The sequence below is a fragment of the Lutzomyia longipalpis genome, chromosome 2 (genome assembly GCF_024334085.1).
Source record: "Lutzomyia longipalpis isolate SR_M1_2022 chromosome 2, ASM2433408v1".
Classification (NCBI taxonomy): Eukaryota; Metazoa; Arthropoda; class Insecta; order Diptera; family Psychodidae; genus Lutzomyia; species Lutzomyia longipalpis.
Window position 1 is genome coordinate 26,956,575 of NC_074708.1, and position 19,511 is coordinate 26,976,085.

The 19,511-nt window shown below is 36.1% G+C and overlaps 1 protein-coding gene across 5 annotated transcripts in view; it reads right to left on the reverse strand.

The window, feature by feature from the left end:
- LOC129789851 (P protein) overlaps window positions 1-19,511 on the reverse strand; it is a 37,497-nt gene that overhangs the window by 696 nt on the left and 17,290 nt on the right. For all 5 annotated transcript variants that reach the window (XM_055826931.1, XM_055826929.1, XM_055826933.1 and 2 more), the window contains 10 exons: window positions 11,888-11,991; window positions 6,951-7,089; window positions 5,113-5,500; window positions 4,445-4,921; window positions 4,234-4,349; window positions 3,693-4,161; window positions 3,469-3,626; window positions 3,330-3,408; window positions 2,960-3,257; window positions 2,805-2,859 (listed from right to left, as the gene is read on the reverse strand). In XM_055826931.1, coding sequence (XP_055682906.1) covers window positions 2,805-2,859; window positions 2,960-3,257; window positions 3,330-3,408; window positions 3,469-3,626; window positions 3,693-4,161; window positions 4,234-4,349; window positions 4,445-4,921; window positions 5,113-5,500; window positions 6,951-7,089; window positions 11,888-11,991 — 2,283 coding nt within the window. The remainder of the gene's footprint in view (window positions 1-2,804; window positions 2,860-2,959; window positions 3,258-3,329; window positions 3,409-3,468; window positions 3,627-3,692; window positions 4,162-4,233; window positions 4,350-4,444; window positions 4,922-5,112; window positions 5,501-6,950; window positions 7,090-11,887; window positions 11,992-19,511) is intronic.

Sequence of the window (19,511 nt, forward strand, 5' to 3'; positions counted from 1 at the left end):
ACTTTTTAGACACAAATTTGTAATTTTTCGGATTAAAATACTTAAGTACTTTTTTCCTACTGAATTTAGAACTTTCTCGATCAGAATCTACTTCTTTTAGCTGTGATTCTTTCGAAGAAAAGAATAGCACAGCTTCTGTGTACCACCTAAAATGCAATGTTGTCCGATCGGGCTCAAACTTGGTATGAGCACGAATTAGGGTCCCCTCATTCCAAAAAACGTATGCTCCAAAAAATGTTTCCGTCCGTCCGGCCGGCCGTCCGTCCGTCCGTCCGGATTACAACGCTTAATTACGAGAGAACGGTAATAGATAGAGACTTGCGGTCAACGGCAAAGTCTAAATATCGACTGGAAGAAATCCGATTATGAGGTCAAATCCACCCCCCCACCCCTCCGTCCGCCATTTTGAATAACCTCAAAATTTTGTTTTCGCTATATCTCAGCCTCTGTAATAGCTAAAAATCTGAAATTTTGATATGTTGTAGGGGCCATCAAGACCTTTCCAACGATATATCATTTTCGAAAATCGGTTAAGCCGTTTAACCAATATGGCCGTCACAATTTTTCATCGAAAATCGACCATAACTCGAGAACGGCTTGACCGATTTTGATCAACTCAAGCTCAAATGAAAGCTCTCAGCAAGCCCTACAACTTTCTAGAACATCCAAAGTTTCAAAAGTGACCGCTAGAGGGCCAAAAATCAAAAACAAAATTTTCGATTAGTTTTCGATGAATATCTCGAAAACTGTACGATAGATTTGGATGAAATTTCAGTATGTTATAGTTGACTATATTATCTAGCTCCCTGCCAAAAATGAAGAAAATCTATGTCGCCGTTCTCGAGATATAGCCTTCCAAAGTTGGCACGTCATATCTCGGGTTCTACATGTCCGATTTTAATCAACTCAAGCGCAAATGAAAGGTTTCGTGAAGCCCTACAAATGTCTAGAACATTGCAATTTCGAGAAATGACCGCAAGAGGCGCTAAAGTCAATATTTTCATATCCAAAATTTTTAAGTCTAAATATCTCAAAAACTGTACTATGCATTTTGTTAAAATTTCAGTATGTTATAGCTGAGGTCAAGACCTTTCCAACAACAGGTTATTTAAGAAAATCTATGGAGCCGTTAAGGAGATATAATGGTTTTAATTTTTTATTTAATCAACACGCAAATTCTTAGGCGCCCCGCGAAGCGGGGCGCCTTATATATAAGGAATATGAATATAAATGCAGAGTAAAATATAACGGTAATATATAAATATATATAGTTGCATGTTTAATTAATACGCTAACTATTTGGCGCCCCGCGAAGCGGGGCGCCTTATATATAAGGTATATAAATATAAATGTAAATGCAAAGTAAAATATAACGGTAAAATTTTAATATATATATAGCTGCATGGTACAGATTAAGGAGAAAAGGGAATGTACATGGTAAGTTTCACTTACGGGCTGTGATTCTTCCTTCAGAGGCCAAGTTAAATATATGTAAATGCAAAGTCTAATATATATCTGCAGAGTATGGATTAATCAGAAAAGGGAATGTACTGGTAAGTTTCACTTACGGGCTGTGATTCTTCCTTCAGTGATCAGTCTAAGTGTGATATTTGATATAAGTTTGGTGGTGCAAACTCTGGGGAAGGATGACTCGCGCCACGAATCACAGCCAATGCGCGAGTTAGCCTTCCCCCAGAGTTTGCACCACCAAACTTATATCAAATATCACACTTAGACTGATCACTGAAGGAACAATCACAGCCCGTAAGTGAAACTTACCAGTACATTCCCTTTTCTGATTAATCCATACTCTGCAGATATATATTAGACTTTGCATTTACATATATTTAACTTGGCCTCTGAAGGAAGAATCACAGCCCGTAAGTGAAACTTACCATGTACATTTAGTACTTTCTAGGCTTAAATTTATTACTTTTTCGGTAAGAATTTACTTTTTTTAGGCTTAAATTTAGGTAGTACTTTTTCCTATTGAATTTAGAACTTTTTCGATTAGAATTTAGTACTTTCAATTCTTAAATTTTCTTAAGATTGTATTTTGAAAAGTACTAAATTCTACCCAAAGCAATAGTAAATTCAAACCGAAAAAGTATACTAATTTTAATTATAAAAATTACTAAATCTTATCCAAAAACATAGTAAATTCTAGCTGAAAAAGTATAATGAATACAATGGGAAAAAGTACTAAATCCTTGCCCGTAAAGTACTAAATTGAATTTTACTTCTTTGACTAGAATTTAATATTGAAGATTTTGAAAAGAAATAGAATAATTTAAATATTCGGAATAATATTAATTATTCCTTAATATTTATTAATTATTCTAGAAAAAAGATTGTTCAGAAGCTTTTGATTTTTCAAATAATTTTATCAAAAATTTAAGAAATTATTCGCCCCTAAATTTCTCAGAAAAGCCATTAAAATTTGAGCAAAATTCCACAGCGCAAATTCAAGCTCTTCTTTCGCAATATATTCGTCAAATTAATCATCTTTTCAATTAAACATTAATTAAAATTAAATATTCAGCATTTTAATAGCCCTCCTTCAATTATTTTTTCGGGCTTCCCACTTCAATAAAAACAAAAATATTTGCAAAGAATTAATGGAAACCAGCTAAAGCTCGTTCAAACTAAATACAATGAATCTCAGGCAGTTTTTAGCATAACTTGCAAAGTTATTGACCATCTTTTTCAAAGAAATTTCGCAAGTCATTCCTGATTAGAGAGAGAGAAGCCCGCCAAAAACTTTCATTGCTTAACAGAGTACTTTTTGTGCGCAAATAACTCACTTGAAATATTCAACGAAGGTGAATCTGTAGCCATGTTGCTCAGCCACTCCCGCACCTGCAAGAAAATTTCCCAATTAAATATGTACCCAAAAAGGTGGGAAAACTCAAGTATTTTTTCTCCAAGGGGACGTAGTGGTGGGAAGAGAGAGACTTACAGACAACATTTGCAGAGGCACCAATAAGTGTGCCATTGCCCCCGAGACACGCGCCAAATGCAAGAGCCCACACAAGTGGTTGCAGTGGTAGGTCAAGAGCTTCATTCTCAGCCAAGGAAATGGCAATTTTCACCATCATCGTGGTTAGGGGGATGTTGTCAACGAATGCCGATGCTATGGCTGACACCCAGAGTATGAGAAGTAATGCAACAGCTAGTCGAGATTCTTCAGAAACAGACAGAATGATGTTCTCAGTTTGCTTCCCGATCCAGTCGATTAAGCCCAGTTTAGCAAGAGACTAAAAATGTTTAATTTAAGAAAATGGTTTTGATGGCATCTATTGCTGCTATATAAAGCCACCCCAACTCACCTCCATGAGAACAAAAAGACATGCAAAGAAGAGAAGCGTTGAAAACTCCACCCTGGCGAGAACTGACTCCATGTCCTCCCTGAAAAAAGGGGGAAAAGCATTAATCAAGCTGACACACCCACGTGAGAGGCTCACTTACCTGTCGGCTAAAATTAGCAGGAGTATCGCTCCCAGGAGGGCAGTCCAACCCAATGAGAGACGCTGCAGCTCTGGGACGGAATGCAGGAAAAAGAATGCCACCACAAATACCAACGTAACACCAGATTTAACCAACAGCACACGATTCCTGATTGGATACTGCAAGAAGGAACATCACGTCTTCAAATCATCAAGAGAAGAAGAATAAAATCAAATATTATTTACTTTTGCCTGCAGCTCCTCGAGTGTGGTCTTGTAACTCTCAATAGGAACAGACCCGGTGACGAGTTTCTTCTTGAGCATCCTCGAGAGGCGATTGACTTTCTTGAGCAGTGTCTCCCGCACCAGATCCTCATCCTTGGAGTACGATGACAACGATGCCGCTGCACGCTGCCACACGGCAATTTCATGGCGTAATTCCTGCACATCCTGCGGCTCAGTGAAGCGGAGATCATTGATATTCTTGAATTTAAAACGAAGCTGGAAGTATGTTTGGATCATGACGAGGATGACACCGATTGTCATGTGCAGGGTGAATGTTGTGAAGTTGACGCCGGCCTTCGCGATGTGAGAGTTAGAAGCTATAATCACATTCGGAGGATCACCAACAGGTGTTAGGGCACCTCCGATATTTGAGTAGATGATCATGGACATGAGGATTGGCACTGGATTCAATTCCATCACCTCACATAATCTGGAAGATTTTATAATTAAATTAAGAATTAGACTGTTTGGCAGTTTACAAGATCACAAAAATCGTTCGTACCTTATTGTAACAGGAGTCATAAGGAGGACTGTCGTAACATTGTCCAGGAATGATGACATAACCGCCGTAAAGAGGCATAAACAATTTATCAGTGGCCACACTTTGCCATTTGTGATCTGTTTGGTAAAAAAAAAATAAAACAACATTTTCACAGCAATGAGTCAGTCTGGACTGGACTTGTGGTGATAAGCGCATCCACCAGTATACATACTTTGTACGCATAGACGGCCAAATAATCAAAAATGCCCGTTTCTGAGAGAATCGCCACGAGGATCATCATCCCAAAGAGCAGCAACAGTGTCTCTACATCAATCCATGACATCAACTCAGGCATCGTGGGCCTCTCATCGAGAGCAGCTAGAACTGCTATTGACAGCGTTGAGGCGATCATGGCGGCAAATGTGCGATGCACAACCTCCCAGATGATCATAATGTACAGTCCCAGGAGGACAATGGCGGCGTAGATGATGCCAGCATTTTTATTAATTGGCGATGGATCATACGCAAACTGGAGGGGAAGACTGGCGTTGATGTTGGTGAACATTCTCACCTGCAGCACAGCACTGCCGCTACGGACCTTATTCAGCACCACCTGACTCAAGTCGAAGTTGTGCCTCTGCACCAACTCCGGCACCGAGTCGATCATGTCTACTTGGACGAGAGTTAGGTGCCATGCTTCCGTTACGTTCTGTTTTAAAAAGTAAAAAAAGAAAGAGTGAAAAACTCTCGTGATAAACTCCCGTAAGATTTTCCCGGTTTTCACGTTTCTTTTAAAGCGCAAAAGCCTTCAGGAATTTATCACGGGAGTTTTTCACTCTTAGGGAATTCATGCCCAGATCAGTCGTTGCCTTAGCAGACGTAGCAGTTATGAGTCCTTACCTCGTAATACGAAAGATCCTGCACTTGACTGCTACTATTGTCATTGTCTACAGCTGCTGTGGCATTTTGCAGATAAATAAAGACCGACAGTCTATTCTCGGTTAAATTGCTGTAGTGCACTGGTAGGAAGGCACCCTGTAGATTGATACCCACTCTCGAGCCCTTAGGTGCTTCCGAAAGTGTGTAGGACTTGAGTTGGCCCTCAGGTACGGCCAGCTGGCGGAATTCCAACACCTTCTCGGTAGTCGACATGAGGATCCCCGTGAAGAGTATCCAAACCATCAGGAGTATTCCTATTTTGATATTTTTAACCCATTTATTCTGCTTCCTGTGCCCCGTCATGGCATCTGTGTCATCCACGTCCGTCATTTCGTGATCATCCTTTGCGCTGCAAAAAATACGAGACGAATTAAAAAATTAAATAAAATTCGTGGCTCTCGGGGGCAATAAATATTTAACCTAATAAATAGCCTTATCGAGAGGTCAAGTGCTGTGGTTCAGGTGATAAGTTCATGACCAACAGGGTGGAAGGTCATGAGTTCGAAGCCCGCGGAAACAATTTCTGTGTCAACATGAATGTGCGATATTTGGCGGGTAAGGATTTATTTTTTTAATTAAATTGCGATTAAATTTTATTTAATCTAGAATTAGCTGGTTTTAACTTGATGCCAATAAAAATATTTATTTTTTAATTGTATTTAAAGAGCAATAAAATATACAAGCTAAAGTGTTGATGCGTTCATTTCAAAATGGCGGCTGTGCAGCATTTATATGTTTTTTTTCTTTAATCTTAAAAAATTATTTTACTTGATTTGTTTGTTTATTTATTGATTCTTTTAATTTTTTAAATGATATCTTATTTGAAAATATATTAGAAAAAAACATTAAAATATTTAATTACAAAAAGAAATCAAATTAACAAAAAACGACGCCATTTTGATTTAATGGAAAAAATAGAACTTTATCTCCAAAGTGATCTTTTTAATGATTTTTTAACCTTAAAAAATGCAAAATTCTCAAAACTAAATATTTAGAATTAATTTTTACCTCACAGTAAATTATTCTTCTCTTTATACTTTCAAACATTTACATGAATAAACGCAAAAAACTATCTCTCTTAGAGGCGTTTATTGAATTAGCTTTGATTTAAATAAAAACCAGTTTCAAACCGGTTAGAAGCCAGAATTTATACAAAAGTCAAGCCCGAAAACAATTTGTCATATTTTAATTAAATCAATCCAAACTTTTTGATTGTGATTTATGAAACGAATAGCAACTGGTTGAAATCCATTGTGTTGCAGAATAAATTGTGTTGTGATTTTTTTTGCAGCAGTAGTATATAGTCAAAACAGAAAGAGTTTCTTATCCAGGAAGACAGTGACCTTAAGAAATTCCTGAGACAATCTTTGACCTTTTCTTTTCGTTTAAAAATTACGAAAATATAGATTTTTTTGAATCAGGCTGTTCAGCGTCACCTCCACTGTAAACAATTTATATTAGAAATAATTCCCAAAATTCCCAAATAATTAATTTCTTGGATTTTCCGTCTCACACCAAAGTATAAATTTATTTAAAATGCACACGGAAGAGTTTACTTAAGCAGCTGCAACCACAAAGAGATACTTTTGATGCGTCTATTTATATAAAGAATTTTTTTCTTCATTTTCACCTCCCACAAACTGCAGTTGTATTTGCATATAATGTAATGAAAATATAAATCATCCAGATGAGTGACTAACGAGGAAATTAATTCTTTGTCGTGCATGGGAGATTAATGATTGACACGGCTGAATACTAATTATTTTGCAGGAGGAGGAGGGAGGCTACGAGTAACTTACCCAGAGATATTCTTCATCTGGCCATGCTCATTTGTCACGCTGATCTGGACAAATTCATTGCTGATGGGCACCTCATTTGTTGATCCATTTGCCGAGACATCCTCATTGGGCAGTGGATCTTCATCACAGGGCAAACCTCCTGGAAATTAAAAAAGCAAAAAAGAATTAACCATGTGTGAGAAAAGTTGATTTTTTCGTCTTGAAGGTGTGCCAAAGTAATAAATTAACTATCTCTGCAACCTACAAGAAAAGACATTGAATGCGTGGCCCAGGAGCAATTTGTTGATAAGACAATGCCGATGTCGCGAAAGACGTTTATCCGGATTAATTTGATCTGTGAGATTAAGCTTTTCGCCTTTTTCCAGCGAACACACTGATGGAAATATAATCCACATGTCTTCGCATTATCGCAAATTATGTCGAACCAAAGCAGCATGGCTACGTCACTAAAGATCCGCGCTTCCACACAACAACACGTGAACATTGGGCTTGAGTATTGAATTTCATACCAGCAGCAGCCACCAGAGAAACTATCGTGAGTTTCGTCATTAACTCACCAGCACCTCGCGGGTGCGCGGTGTAAAAAAAAAGGTAAAGTCACTTTGATGGCTTCCGTTCACAAGCGCAATATTTATAGACATATTCAACCACATAGTGTGGCCCCAACTTCCGATAAATGTATAACAATCGTAGCCCTGACCTAGTCCAACGCATTTAGAGACGACCACATACGGTGCAGCACATCTCTCTGGAGTGATCGCACAAAGATGGCAGCATTGGGTACTTCCGTTTCGCACTTAATCACTCCAGACGCGCAAAGATTCACCTCCTCCCCCAATCATCGTGTCTATCCAGGGAGCACCGAGAGTGCGAATAAAATTATTTCCCATTCAAATAATTAGAGATCAATCTCTTGTTTCACACACCAATTATTACCTACCTATATAATGTACTACCTACAACAGCCGATAAAAAAGCTCACACAATGTAATGCGCACAGCTTGCAATCATTAATCTACTACAGGCTTTTTTTCTCTCTGCATCTTTTGATTTAATTGCATGATATTATGGATATTTATGTGTGGTGTTTATTGGAGTAATTCCCTTCTATTTTGTTGAAAAGATTAACGTAATTGTCGCCATTTATGTAGATAAACAGGAGATTGACGAGACAATGACGGAAAGCTCAAAATTGCTCAAAATATTTTTAAAATTTAACGCTTTCGTCTTGTTGGTGATCTAAAAATATTTAAAATATGCAAGTAATGGCGACAGTGGCGAGATTACAAAAATTCACGTGGACAAATAAATCGAGGTGGGTACTAACCTACTTCAAACCAGTGAGGTACTGGAAATTTTTGGCTCAATAAATCATTAAAAGAAACCCTCGCCTTATCTTATGCGCCTCAAATCACAGTGAGGTCACTTGTTTACCACAAGCATGATTTTTTTTTATGAAGAATGAGGTCCAATTTAAAAGATCCTGTGACCGAAAAAAATTAATCTTGCAGACCTGAGTTATCTAACTTTGTCGCGGAGGCTATTCACCGGCTAGCTGTAACCGGCTTGGTTAAGCGCAGTGTAGTCTGATATCGAATGCAGCATGGATTTCTCGGCTTCATCACGCTTTGGAAATATGACTTTTTCTTTGATCTTAAAGAGAGAATTTAATTTGGATTAAAGTCTATGATTAAACCGGATATTCCCAGGAATTTGCTGATATTTTCGATAATTTTCCTCATTTTTATGAAATCTTTCTACCAAATAAATGTCTTGAGAAGTTGATTCCCAAGAAATATTCTTAAAATTTTAAAATAGGTCTTTAGAACATAGAATTTAGAGGAAAGAAATATTCATAAAAGCTCATATAGCGGAGTTGAATTCAGTGATTTAATTTACATCTAAGGATTTGATTTATTCCATTTATTAAGTTAAATTTTTAATTTTAGAATAAAGCATTTAACAAGTTATAAGGAATTAGTTCAAGCTAATTAGTTCTAAGACTTGAACAGATCCGTTTTAAATATTTCGTTTATATTAATTTAAATGTAAAAAAGAGGATTCTCTGCTCTAGAAATCTTTTAAGAAGGTCATTAAAGACTCCTAGTAAAAAGAGTTGTCCTTTTACAATAAGATTCAGGAAAAAATTAAACTGTAAAGTTCTTAATTTTTTTTTAAAGAATATAAAAAAAATCTTAAAAATCCTAAAATCTTAAACCTGCCGAATTGTAAGAAAAAGAAATTAATCAATGCTCAATTTGAAGCTCAATTTTATTTTTAAATCTCAACCCCAACTAACCTTAGAGAATTAAACTTTTTATCATCAAATGGATTATCTCGCTTCAAGAACGACCTCAGAATTTTCCCATAAATCACTCGTTGGATGTGATTAGAGCTCGGCCAAATCTTAATATATAAAGCTGAAATGTTTGTTTGTCTGTGGCACATGAACTCCTCCGAAACGGCTGGGCCGATCTTGATGAAATTTGGTAGGGGGGTAGAGGGGGTCAATACGAGTTGCAAGCGCTATATGGGATTCCGCCCCCTCCCCCCCTTTATAGCGCCCCCACAGAAAAATCGATTTTTTCCCATTTTCTACCTGCTGAAGGGTCAGATAACGGGATTTTTTTATTTTTAGAATTTCTCGGGGTACCGTATTATTCATCCCCCTATTAATATACGCCCCTCTTTTATAGCTTAAAATGGTGATTGCTCACACGTGATTGGGGGCTCGGGTTGACTAGTCATATAATATTAAAAGACCTCTAGCTGGAAATTTATCAATGAAGTCCCATCGTCTCCCATCTCTCGATGAGCTCCACACAAATTTACACTGTGCCCCACACTATATAGCAACAAATTCAATTCACTTTTGTAATTATTTGCCTTTTGATAGACGCGCGTGACAATATTGTGGAGGATCTGCTTGATCGGAAGGCTATTTCTGGATTTTAAAAATTCTGGAAAATTTTCCCCTACACTGAAGCGAATAATGTTGTGAAATTTACCCTGTGGTGTGGGTTTTTTTTTTCGATGTTACAAAGGAAATTGGAGTATTTTTTTTAATTTAATTAACACTATGACGCATTTGATGGCACTTCTTTTGGGACACTTCTTCTATCAGCATCAGCGGTTCAGAACGCGCACAATAATTCACCATTACTTAGCGTAATTATCGACACGAAATATTTATTTGCCACAATGCTCTGGGTGCTGAAAGTCTTTTGATGATGATTCTCATTCTTGCGTGTCTTTTGAAGTTTTTTTTTTATTTCTTAATTATTGGCGCAATTTTTGTTCTTTGAATCAATGGTGTGAAAATTGTTATAAATTCACAAGGAGGAAGCAATAAAAGGTTAATTCTTTTTGGCGCACAATTGCTTATCATTCAGTTTATATTAATCTAACCCTGAGGATGCGCCCACAAATCTCCTGGGAAAACATCAATCAAGTCAATCGTGTCACAGAGAGAGAATTTGTCTTTGCAAACGATTCTATGCCACATGTCGCAGGTATAACCTTTGTCCAGGGCACCCTGACTGCATCGGAGAGAATTATATTATTTTTATTCTCTCCCCTGCAATTTCCTACTTAAGACACCCATCCGAGAAAATTGTGGAGCAGAGGTCAGAGTTGCAGCAAAATCTAGATTGAGATCGGGGTAGAGCCATAAATTTTTATCAAGAGCACTTCATAAGTGAAGAAAATCTCTTTTGAGATGCTCTTCAGTGATTGTGTGGTGCTATCTTGAGGGGGTACTCAGCACTTGGTATGAATTGATAGATTGCAAGCAATTACGAGTGTCTACATTAATTTTATTCATGGACTCATTGATTGAAATTTAATGGATTCTCGGTATTCTCATACATACATTTGTCTAGTCAATTTGGCTGACTAAATGAGATATTCTTGCACAAAAGAAATCATTTCTTTTGGCTATTTTGCATGTAATTGAGAAGCTTTAAGGACAGATTAATTATTTCTTTTCTCATTTATTTAATTGTTATTCTGAATTAAGGGTAATGGGGGGTAGTAATGGGCTGAGTTTTTATATCTACTAATCTTTCAACCCCTAAGTAAGATGCCAGAGAAGAAAATTCAATTTTTCTACCTGCAACAGTGTTATGGAAAATTCCAAAGGACTTTCTTTCAAAACAATTTACTTATTTTTCATTAAGAAATAACACCTTTTACAAACTTTGCCTAGTTCACCCTTAGCTCTCCTATTTTTATAATCTCTAAAAAAAATTGTCAAATATTCTAGAGCATTCTAATATTATCATAAATACAATAGTGACGCTTAGTACGCGGGTTCTCCATTGCAATTTTTAGAAATATATTTAGGAATATTTTTAAAGGAATTCTGGCTATTTTAAGGTCTTTTCCTCTGAACTCATCTATATTTTAGGTTGCAAAAGAAAATCAACAGACATCTAGGCGCCGACAAAGTAATTTATTTTCAATTTTATTTTAAAGTCGAAATGAATTTACGAAGGCGTCTTTAAGACTTGGCAACTTTATACAATCTTATGCTAATTTAAAATTTTATCTTTTCTAGAATTCGAAGATTTTTTTGCTCTCGGGGTCAATGAGTTATTTTTTGTCTGTTTCACCTAAAGGATTGTCATTTTTAAGTTCTAAATCTGCAATCTATATTCTACAATCCCTTCAACTCTTCGTAGAATTTATTTTACACCACAAACAATCTCTCTGTGTTGCTGTTCTTGTCCAACTGATCACTAACAATATATTAAATGATTGTCGGGCCGAAAAAAAAGATAAAACTGAGTTCCTGTGCAATTAGGCCATCCCAAGAACTTCTAAGTCACGGCTGCTGGCGACAATTAGTGCCATTAATCAAATATGAAATTTTCTATTGATAATTTCCTGTCACGAGAAATATTTTTTTAATGTGAAAAAAAAATGTTTTAACTCACCGTGAAGACGTTCATGTTCCTGCCGGAAGCTGGCCAAGCTGGGATCCTGACGGATTTTCTCGGGTAGAGCTCGCCACACCTGGAGGGCACCTTCCGTGACTTCACTGAGGGAGACACCAGAATATGATTGGCGTGGAATGCATGTGGCACGTTTTGATGGTAACTTCGGAGATGGATTTTTGTGATTGTTTGAGTCTTTGAATCTGAGCTTCTTCAGGAAGCTCTCCTTCTCAGACATTTTGCACTTGAAATTGTTAGTTTAATTTTTTCAAGGGTGATTTGGGGATGATCACAGATTTTTTTTTATTAAATGTGAATTAAGTGCACTTAAACCCTTGTGGGGTTGACTATTAATCCTCCCAATGACGTGGGTGGTTAATCATAAAATAAGAAACATGATTCTTTCTCCCCGGAAAACAGTACATAGAGGCCACGCTGATTACGTGCTTTTCGTCAACAGCCTCGCCTCCAAAATTTCTTTTCTCCCCGGCAACACTTTCTTCTCATCTAATACCGCCCCCGTGTGTGAGAATGTCTTAACGCGAGGATGAACCTTGTGACGAATTACCACACACACTGGATTTGTGCCAAATGTAAGAGGCGTACGTTGTATGAAGTTTTAGAGAGAATTAGAAGAAGAAAAAATCATATATTGATAATATTTTCCACATAAACCACCACAGAGAGAATTCAAAAATAAACTTCACTTATTGGAAACTATTCTTAGGCATTCCCGCGCTCATACAAAATTACGTATATATTTGCGAAGAGAGATGCTATCATAATATTTTTGGATAGTGTCTAGAGGCGTCTGAGGCGAATCTCCCTCAGCCAAAACTCTTTAGTCCAATTTTCGTGTGAGAATCACAATATTTAGGCAATAAACTAGATTCTCTGTTTTAGAGCTTCTTCCCAGGTTCCTCTTTCACACCGCTTGAGACTTTCACCGCCCGCACCCGGAACCTTCGTGCTATGTGTAGACACTCTATTTCCGCTTTTCTTCCAACGTCAATTTTTGTGGTGCTCCAACTTCAAAATATATATGTATATAAATTCTCTCTTCTCTCGTCTTTTTTCTTTTATTTTTGGAATTGAAGGTGATCCGTTGTTCTGCCACCCTCGCTTGGTGATTCCGCAAATAAATCCACAATCAAATACGAATAGAGTCCATCGTTTTTGGGATATGTTCAAGAGATCACGTTTCACAGCAACTGCGCGCAAGGTGATTTCTTTTAAATATTCAATCAATTTTTCTTTTCTTTAAAGAGTCCTACAAGTTTTTTTTTCTTTTCTTCAACTCAATCACGCAAAGAAGTTATGCTCAAGACGTCTCAGAGACGACTATGAACAAAACTAAAGGCACACGGGATTTTAAAGAGTTTTCCTTTTATCCTTCTAGAAGAGCTTTTAAGAGGTTTTGCCTGGAAGAACCTCTCGCGCTAAACTTAAAGACACAACTGAGGTCTTTCGGAATATCTCCTTCAAACTAAATCCACAAGTCAAATTTGTATATGTTGTGGAGGTACAAATGGACGATGTGTTATCATCAGTGTGTCTGCGTATGACTTAACATATTACATATAATCTATATCACCATCTATATAACAACACACAATATTTTACCATTTCACGCTACATTTATCGGATGATTTTTGTGAATTTTCTAATTGATTCCTCACCAAGACGAAAAACCTCCACGCAATACCATCACAAAATTATCTTAATGTTCTCATGAAAATTATTCAAATTCATTCAACATTTTTTCCTCTAAAAATCCAGACAACAAAAATCCACCATAATTATGTATAATCACCTCATTTCCATTGCTAATTAACGAGGAAAAGCGGGAAAAATCTTTTCCTCTAAACTTTGTGATTTTTTTTGGCGGGAAAATCACAAATCCCTTTTTCACGTGAAAGGAAAACTTCCCTAAAAATTATTCTTTTTGCATAAAATTGAGAGACACAACAACAACTGACTAAGAGAGAATTTGTGATGAAGTTATGGCACCAACTAAAGCACAACAATGTCTCACAAGTAACATGGACCGCTTGGAACTATACAAACTGTGTAGTTGGGCATTATAAATATGTCAAAAGCAATTGAAGTTCATCTTAGATAAGGCGAAAAGACAATTGCCTCGTCTCATCTCGCAACCATGCCCCATAAGATAATCCACACACTCTATACCAATTTCAAAATGCGTTATAAATAAGTGTGAGAATATTCTTTTTTGTCTCCTGAATTGATTCAATTGAGGCAAATGTTCTAGCAATTTCATTAAATGCCCCCAAAGAGTCAACTGAAAGTGTTTTAGCTGGTGTCTCTATTTTTTTTCGGGGGAATATGGAGCGCGCGGGGGCATGATGTGTGTGGAAAATGCGATGAAACGTGCGACAAATTCATTACATACCCCACCCCCGCATACCCTCTTGTGCCTCCTTATGACAATGTGGTCAGCAATTGAAGAAAAGTGTGACGAAGAAGAAATATATCTGTGAGTATACGAGATAGCAATGCGCAACTTTTGAATATTTCACACTAACAGACAAAATTAGGTGATTTTTTTTGTAGGAAATTTATGAAAATTTAATATATTTCAAAATTTAAGTAATTTCGTTTGTGGAATGTTAACTTGCTCGTGAGTAATATTTCTGAATTTTATTTCTATTAAATTGTTTTCGAAATCAAAAGAAAAACTTTTTTAATCAACATTTCTCATTGAAGTTAACCGATTTTGATAATTTTTGTGCAGATGTTAATTTTCTTTTAATTCTAGAAATTTTCTAGGGCTATTAACCTGTTCATGAATGAGGTTTCTAGACTTCTATATATAGAAGATTTAATTTACTCGATTTTAAATCAAAAGGAAAGCTTTAAACTAATTTATTTTACTGAACAGATTTTGATAATCTATCTGCAGACATTATTTTTCATTGAGGTTCTAGGAATGTTAATCTGCTCATAAGTAAGGTGTCGAAGAATTAGTAAGAAAATTGTTTTCTAGACTACGTAGACTAAACAGAAAAGAGCTTGAATTGTTTTTTATAGACATTTTTCATTTTATTGAACCGATTTAGATAACTTTTCTTTTGTCGTTTCAAATTAATTTAGACATTAATATTTCATTTGATTTAAATTGAAATTGTGAATTCTTTGTAATTTTTATCAATTAATAAATAAAATTGTTAAGAGATCATTATTTTATTGAAATTTTTCATAGAAAATCGAACCATTCACTGCAATTTTCAACACTTAACTCTGCCCGTTGCAAATGGTGTGTGAGGGAAGAATTTCCACCCACGTAAGAATTGAAATTTTGTCATAATGCGACGTCAGATTGGTTTGAAGAAAAAATCACGATAAATTAAAAATATGAACACGAATTTAATCCTTGCCCAATAATCACGTGCTTATAAATTCTGAGCCCATAAGCTCACCTGTTTGTCTCACGTACAGTGAAAAAGTGACCAAAAGGCAATGCCTCGCTCATGAGAAAGATAAGATTTTGGCAGCAACACCCTAAATCACGAAAAAGAAAATTCTTTATTTATGAGCGCGTCATGAAAATTCATTGCGTTATCCGTGACGTGATCAACCTGTGCCATTGGCTTTTCTTCCATAGTGCGAAAGACTAAAATAATTTGATTTTTTTCGCAAAAATTTTTTTCTTGTGCAACCACTAAATGGATTTCCTTTGTCCACCTTGTGAAAATTATATGGGATTTTCATCACGTGGCGCGCCATGGAAAATTTGACGGCGTGGGTGGTTTTTTTTTGGAGGGTGGCGCACAGAAAACTACGCACACGGCAACAGGTGTGAATCATGTATTTTGATCGCATAAATAAATTGCAAAACAACAACGTGAAAATTCTTTTGAGCGAAGGCTTGAAGATGGCAGCTGGAAAAAAATTATGAATGATTTCCCGTGTCCATTCATCGGGGTATCACTCCATTCTCATCTTGTAGCTCAATGCAGCGAATAAATTTCCATAATTTTTCACTTGATAAACATATTCAACGCGGAGATTTATTACAGAGAAATTAAAGCTGATTTTTCTCACCAACTAATCAACATTTCTTCTCTCTCGTGCGCGTGCGGTGTGTTGCTCATTTGAGCCATGATGGATTTCTTATCGCACCTCCGCCAGTAATATCGCGCGAAAAATGTGTGTTACTGTATCAGCAAGGTGTTATGCAAAAAAGGCCAAAGAAGGTGCAACTCTGTCTCCTTTTGCGTCACAGAGAGCATATAGTGTTGTATACGTACCCCGCACGTACAGTATGGAAACTAGGAAATTACCCCGTACGCCATCTCATAAAACTCCCCATGCAAGAATTGCTAATTATAACAAATTGCAAGAATGCTGCATATCGATAAATCACATCATTTTGTCAAAGCTTAGAAAGCAAACTGACTAGGCTAATCACGTATATAGGTACATGTATTATAATTTTCACAATCTCACACAAGTTCATAATTTTCCATTCGTGAGAAAAGTTCGTATATACTGACTATGATGATTGTGAGCTCATAAATTAATAGCATATAGAGTTTTTCCCCCGGCATAGACTGGAGAAAATCACTCAAAAATTTCCCACACAAATTTCCCTCATCGTGATCGCACTGAAATTTCAATGGTCAAAAACCGTTGAGTTTGATAAAGGAACAATAGAAACAAACAAAAAAGTTACTTTAGAGCTGTTTTTTTCTAACTGTTTTCCTTATTTTTCCATTTCCATTGAGAAATTTTCACTTGTTGAAAGATGAAGAAAGTTAAATTAATACATCAATCGGAAGGAAAGAAAAGAATGTTCTACTTCTTAATGAAAGGGGAATTTTCCAACAGGAAGGGATGGATTTTTCTCTCTGTGATCGCGTGGGAAAATATTAAGAAAATTTTGAGTTCTTTTGTGAGCGCGCAAGTAGAAACATTCTCTGAATTGAGATCGCAAGATAAGTTTTTTTTTTGTAAATTACAAGGGATCGCAAGATCGCAGTTGATCGCTAAATCAAGATAACAACACCAAGGGGCATTTAAATGGTATAAAAAAATCACTTTTGGAATGTAAATAAAACAAATAAAAGCTTTTCTTATAGGTATTAGAAATTCTGTGATCACCAGGCGTCTCCATTGCGATGTATATCTTTGTTGTTTAATTTAATTTAATTTTTATTAAAATATCAAAATATACTTTAAAGTATTTTTGAAAGAATTTCCGTAGTTTTTCACCTCCGGTGAGAACGAGAAAGATTCAGATAGAACCGGCAAATTCTACACCTTTCCAGATAGAATATTATAATCAAAACGTAAATACTACACTGAATGATCGCAAAACTGGTCCCTTCAACACGGATATGGTTTTACATACTTAACCAAACCATCTTCTTCAGATCAAAAAAAAAAATAATAAAAAAAAAACACAAACAAAAACATAACCCGGTGAACGACAACATTCTAGCCAATTAATTCCCCATCTTTAGAGCTTTTTATACCCTTTACTACTAACAAATTTATGTATTAATTTGTTGCTTTTCAACAACAACAACATCTCTCACTCACTGATAAAAGCCAAGAAGCCTCAGAGAATGTCTTTGGGTGTTGAGTTTCTTCTTATTTGGAATAGACAAGAAAAATAAAATCCAAGATTAATATTAGTAATATTTTATCACACTCTATACAGGACAGGTTTGGGTGAGTTTTTTGCCCATAACCATACGAAAATTATGCGACGCAATATTGCCTCGTCAATTGGATTTGAAAGGCGTGCTAAAAGAAAATCAATTCTTTCCCAAAGAGGTATTTTGTAGCGTACAAAAAAAACATTATTGGATAAAATTCTCACAAAGAAATTCAGGGGCAAATTCCAGGGAAAATTCCATGGGGGAGTAATTGTAAAAAAAACTATTTAGATTTATTGTTTTTTTGCTTTCTTCTAACGTGCTCAAAAGTAGGTATTTCAGTTGACGTTAAAAGCATGAAAAGAATCTTGAAAAGGTGCTGAAAAATCAAACAGGTGGTTGCATGTCGATAAGCTTTTAATTTATCAATATGTTGTGGTTATTTTCAATAAAGAAGTAAGGAACTTGTTGCACTGAGAAAAAAAAATGTCGAGTGCAATGGCGAGATTTATTTGGGTCATTTAAAATGTTGAGAAATATTTTTGATTAAGTGGGGAAAATTTACATAAATTTATTTTCATGAATAAGGATTCAAATGGATTTTATCTATTTCTTTTTCTTTTAAAAATATTCTTCTAAAATTCGAGAAAAAACTTGAAATTATTGTAGAAAAAATTTGATTGCAATTAAAGCAAGACGTCGCTGGAACTAGCAGTTTAAAAGCATTTCATTGTCGAGAAATAATCTCTCTTAAGAAAAATTCTTAATTTGATTTCTTAACCCCAAAAGCGCCAAAAAAACCACACAAAATGAGAGAAAGTAAAAAAAAATATTTCATTGACCCCATCGTGAGCTTTCAAATCTCCTTCACAATCTCATGAAGCTCTCATTTTGGGATTTTCTTTTTATCTAATATGTGGTGTGATGGGTACTATCGTGGCGGTAGAACAAAGTATTTTAATGATCCATTTTGCCAAACAGATAGTAACTGCTCTTGGTGGTCAAATAAAACTTTTTCGATACTCGCGCGCTGCCGGACAAATTGGCAGTGAATGTTGGCAAAAAGTTGCGGACGTGCGCGTGCTCCGGGCATGTTCAGTATGATGAATTTGCTCGAATTTCTGGTGCGAAGTGTTGATATCTGTGGTCAGGACAAGTCATGCATGGAAATGCGTGTTTTGCTGTGTTGGGCTCATAAAATCACAATTCATTCTCTCTCTATGCGAATAGCTGCAGTAGTGTCAGTTTAATGCTCAATCAGAGAGCTTTTCCAGCATTTTCGCGCGCACTTTTTCCCCGCACCAAATTGATAGCAAAATTGATTGACTTGTGATGAATTTTTCTCGCGAGGATTGCCTCACATGATGTTGATGCACTAATAGCAGGAATCTACCAGATATTACTCTATTTGTATATAAGATGCGCGCTATATACATATGTTTGGAATTGCGATCAAGGTTATTGAACTTCAGTGCATCGTGTCGTTCCCGTTTTGCTAATCATCATCACCACCAAGTCATTTCCATCGTGTCGCGACGTCTCTGATAATGTTTTTTCTCTCAGTGCATCTTTTAGCAGAAAATATAGAAAAAAGTGTGCGGAATTGTAGTTGAAAATCCTGGTTTGTTTTATATATAGCAATATATGAAAAAAATGGAATATTAGTTACACGGCAAATGGATGCTAATTGTCTCCATTTTCCTCATCTCTTCCCTGGGGCATCTTTTTTTTAAATGCAAAATTCATCACACAATAGGGCAAAATTCCCACAAAAGCTAAACTAGAAGAGCTAGAGCACATGTTTCCACGAGATATTTGTATTCCGCACGAGACTAACACAGGCTAAATAGAGTTGCAAACTCCTTCCCCGACGCGGGAAAGGGTATATGTGATGATTTATAAAATTGTTTCACAAAATGCAGATTGAACTTGCAGTAGTACACATAGCAAGAATTTTCCGTGTAGATACACAGTTAAATGAAAATTCAGTTGAAAGAACG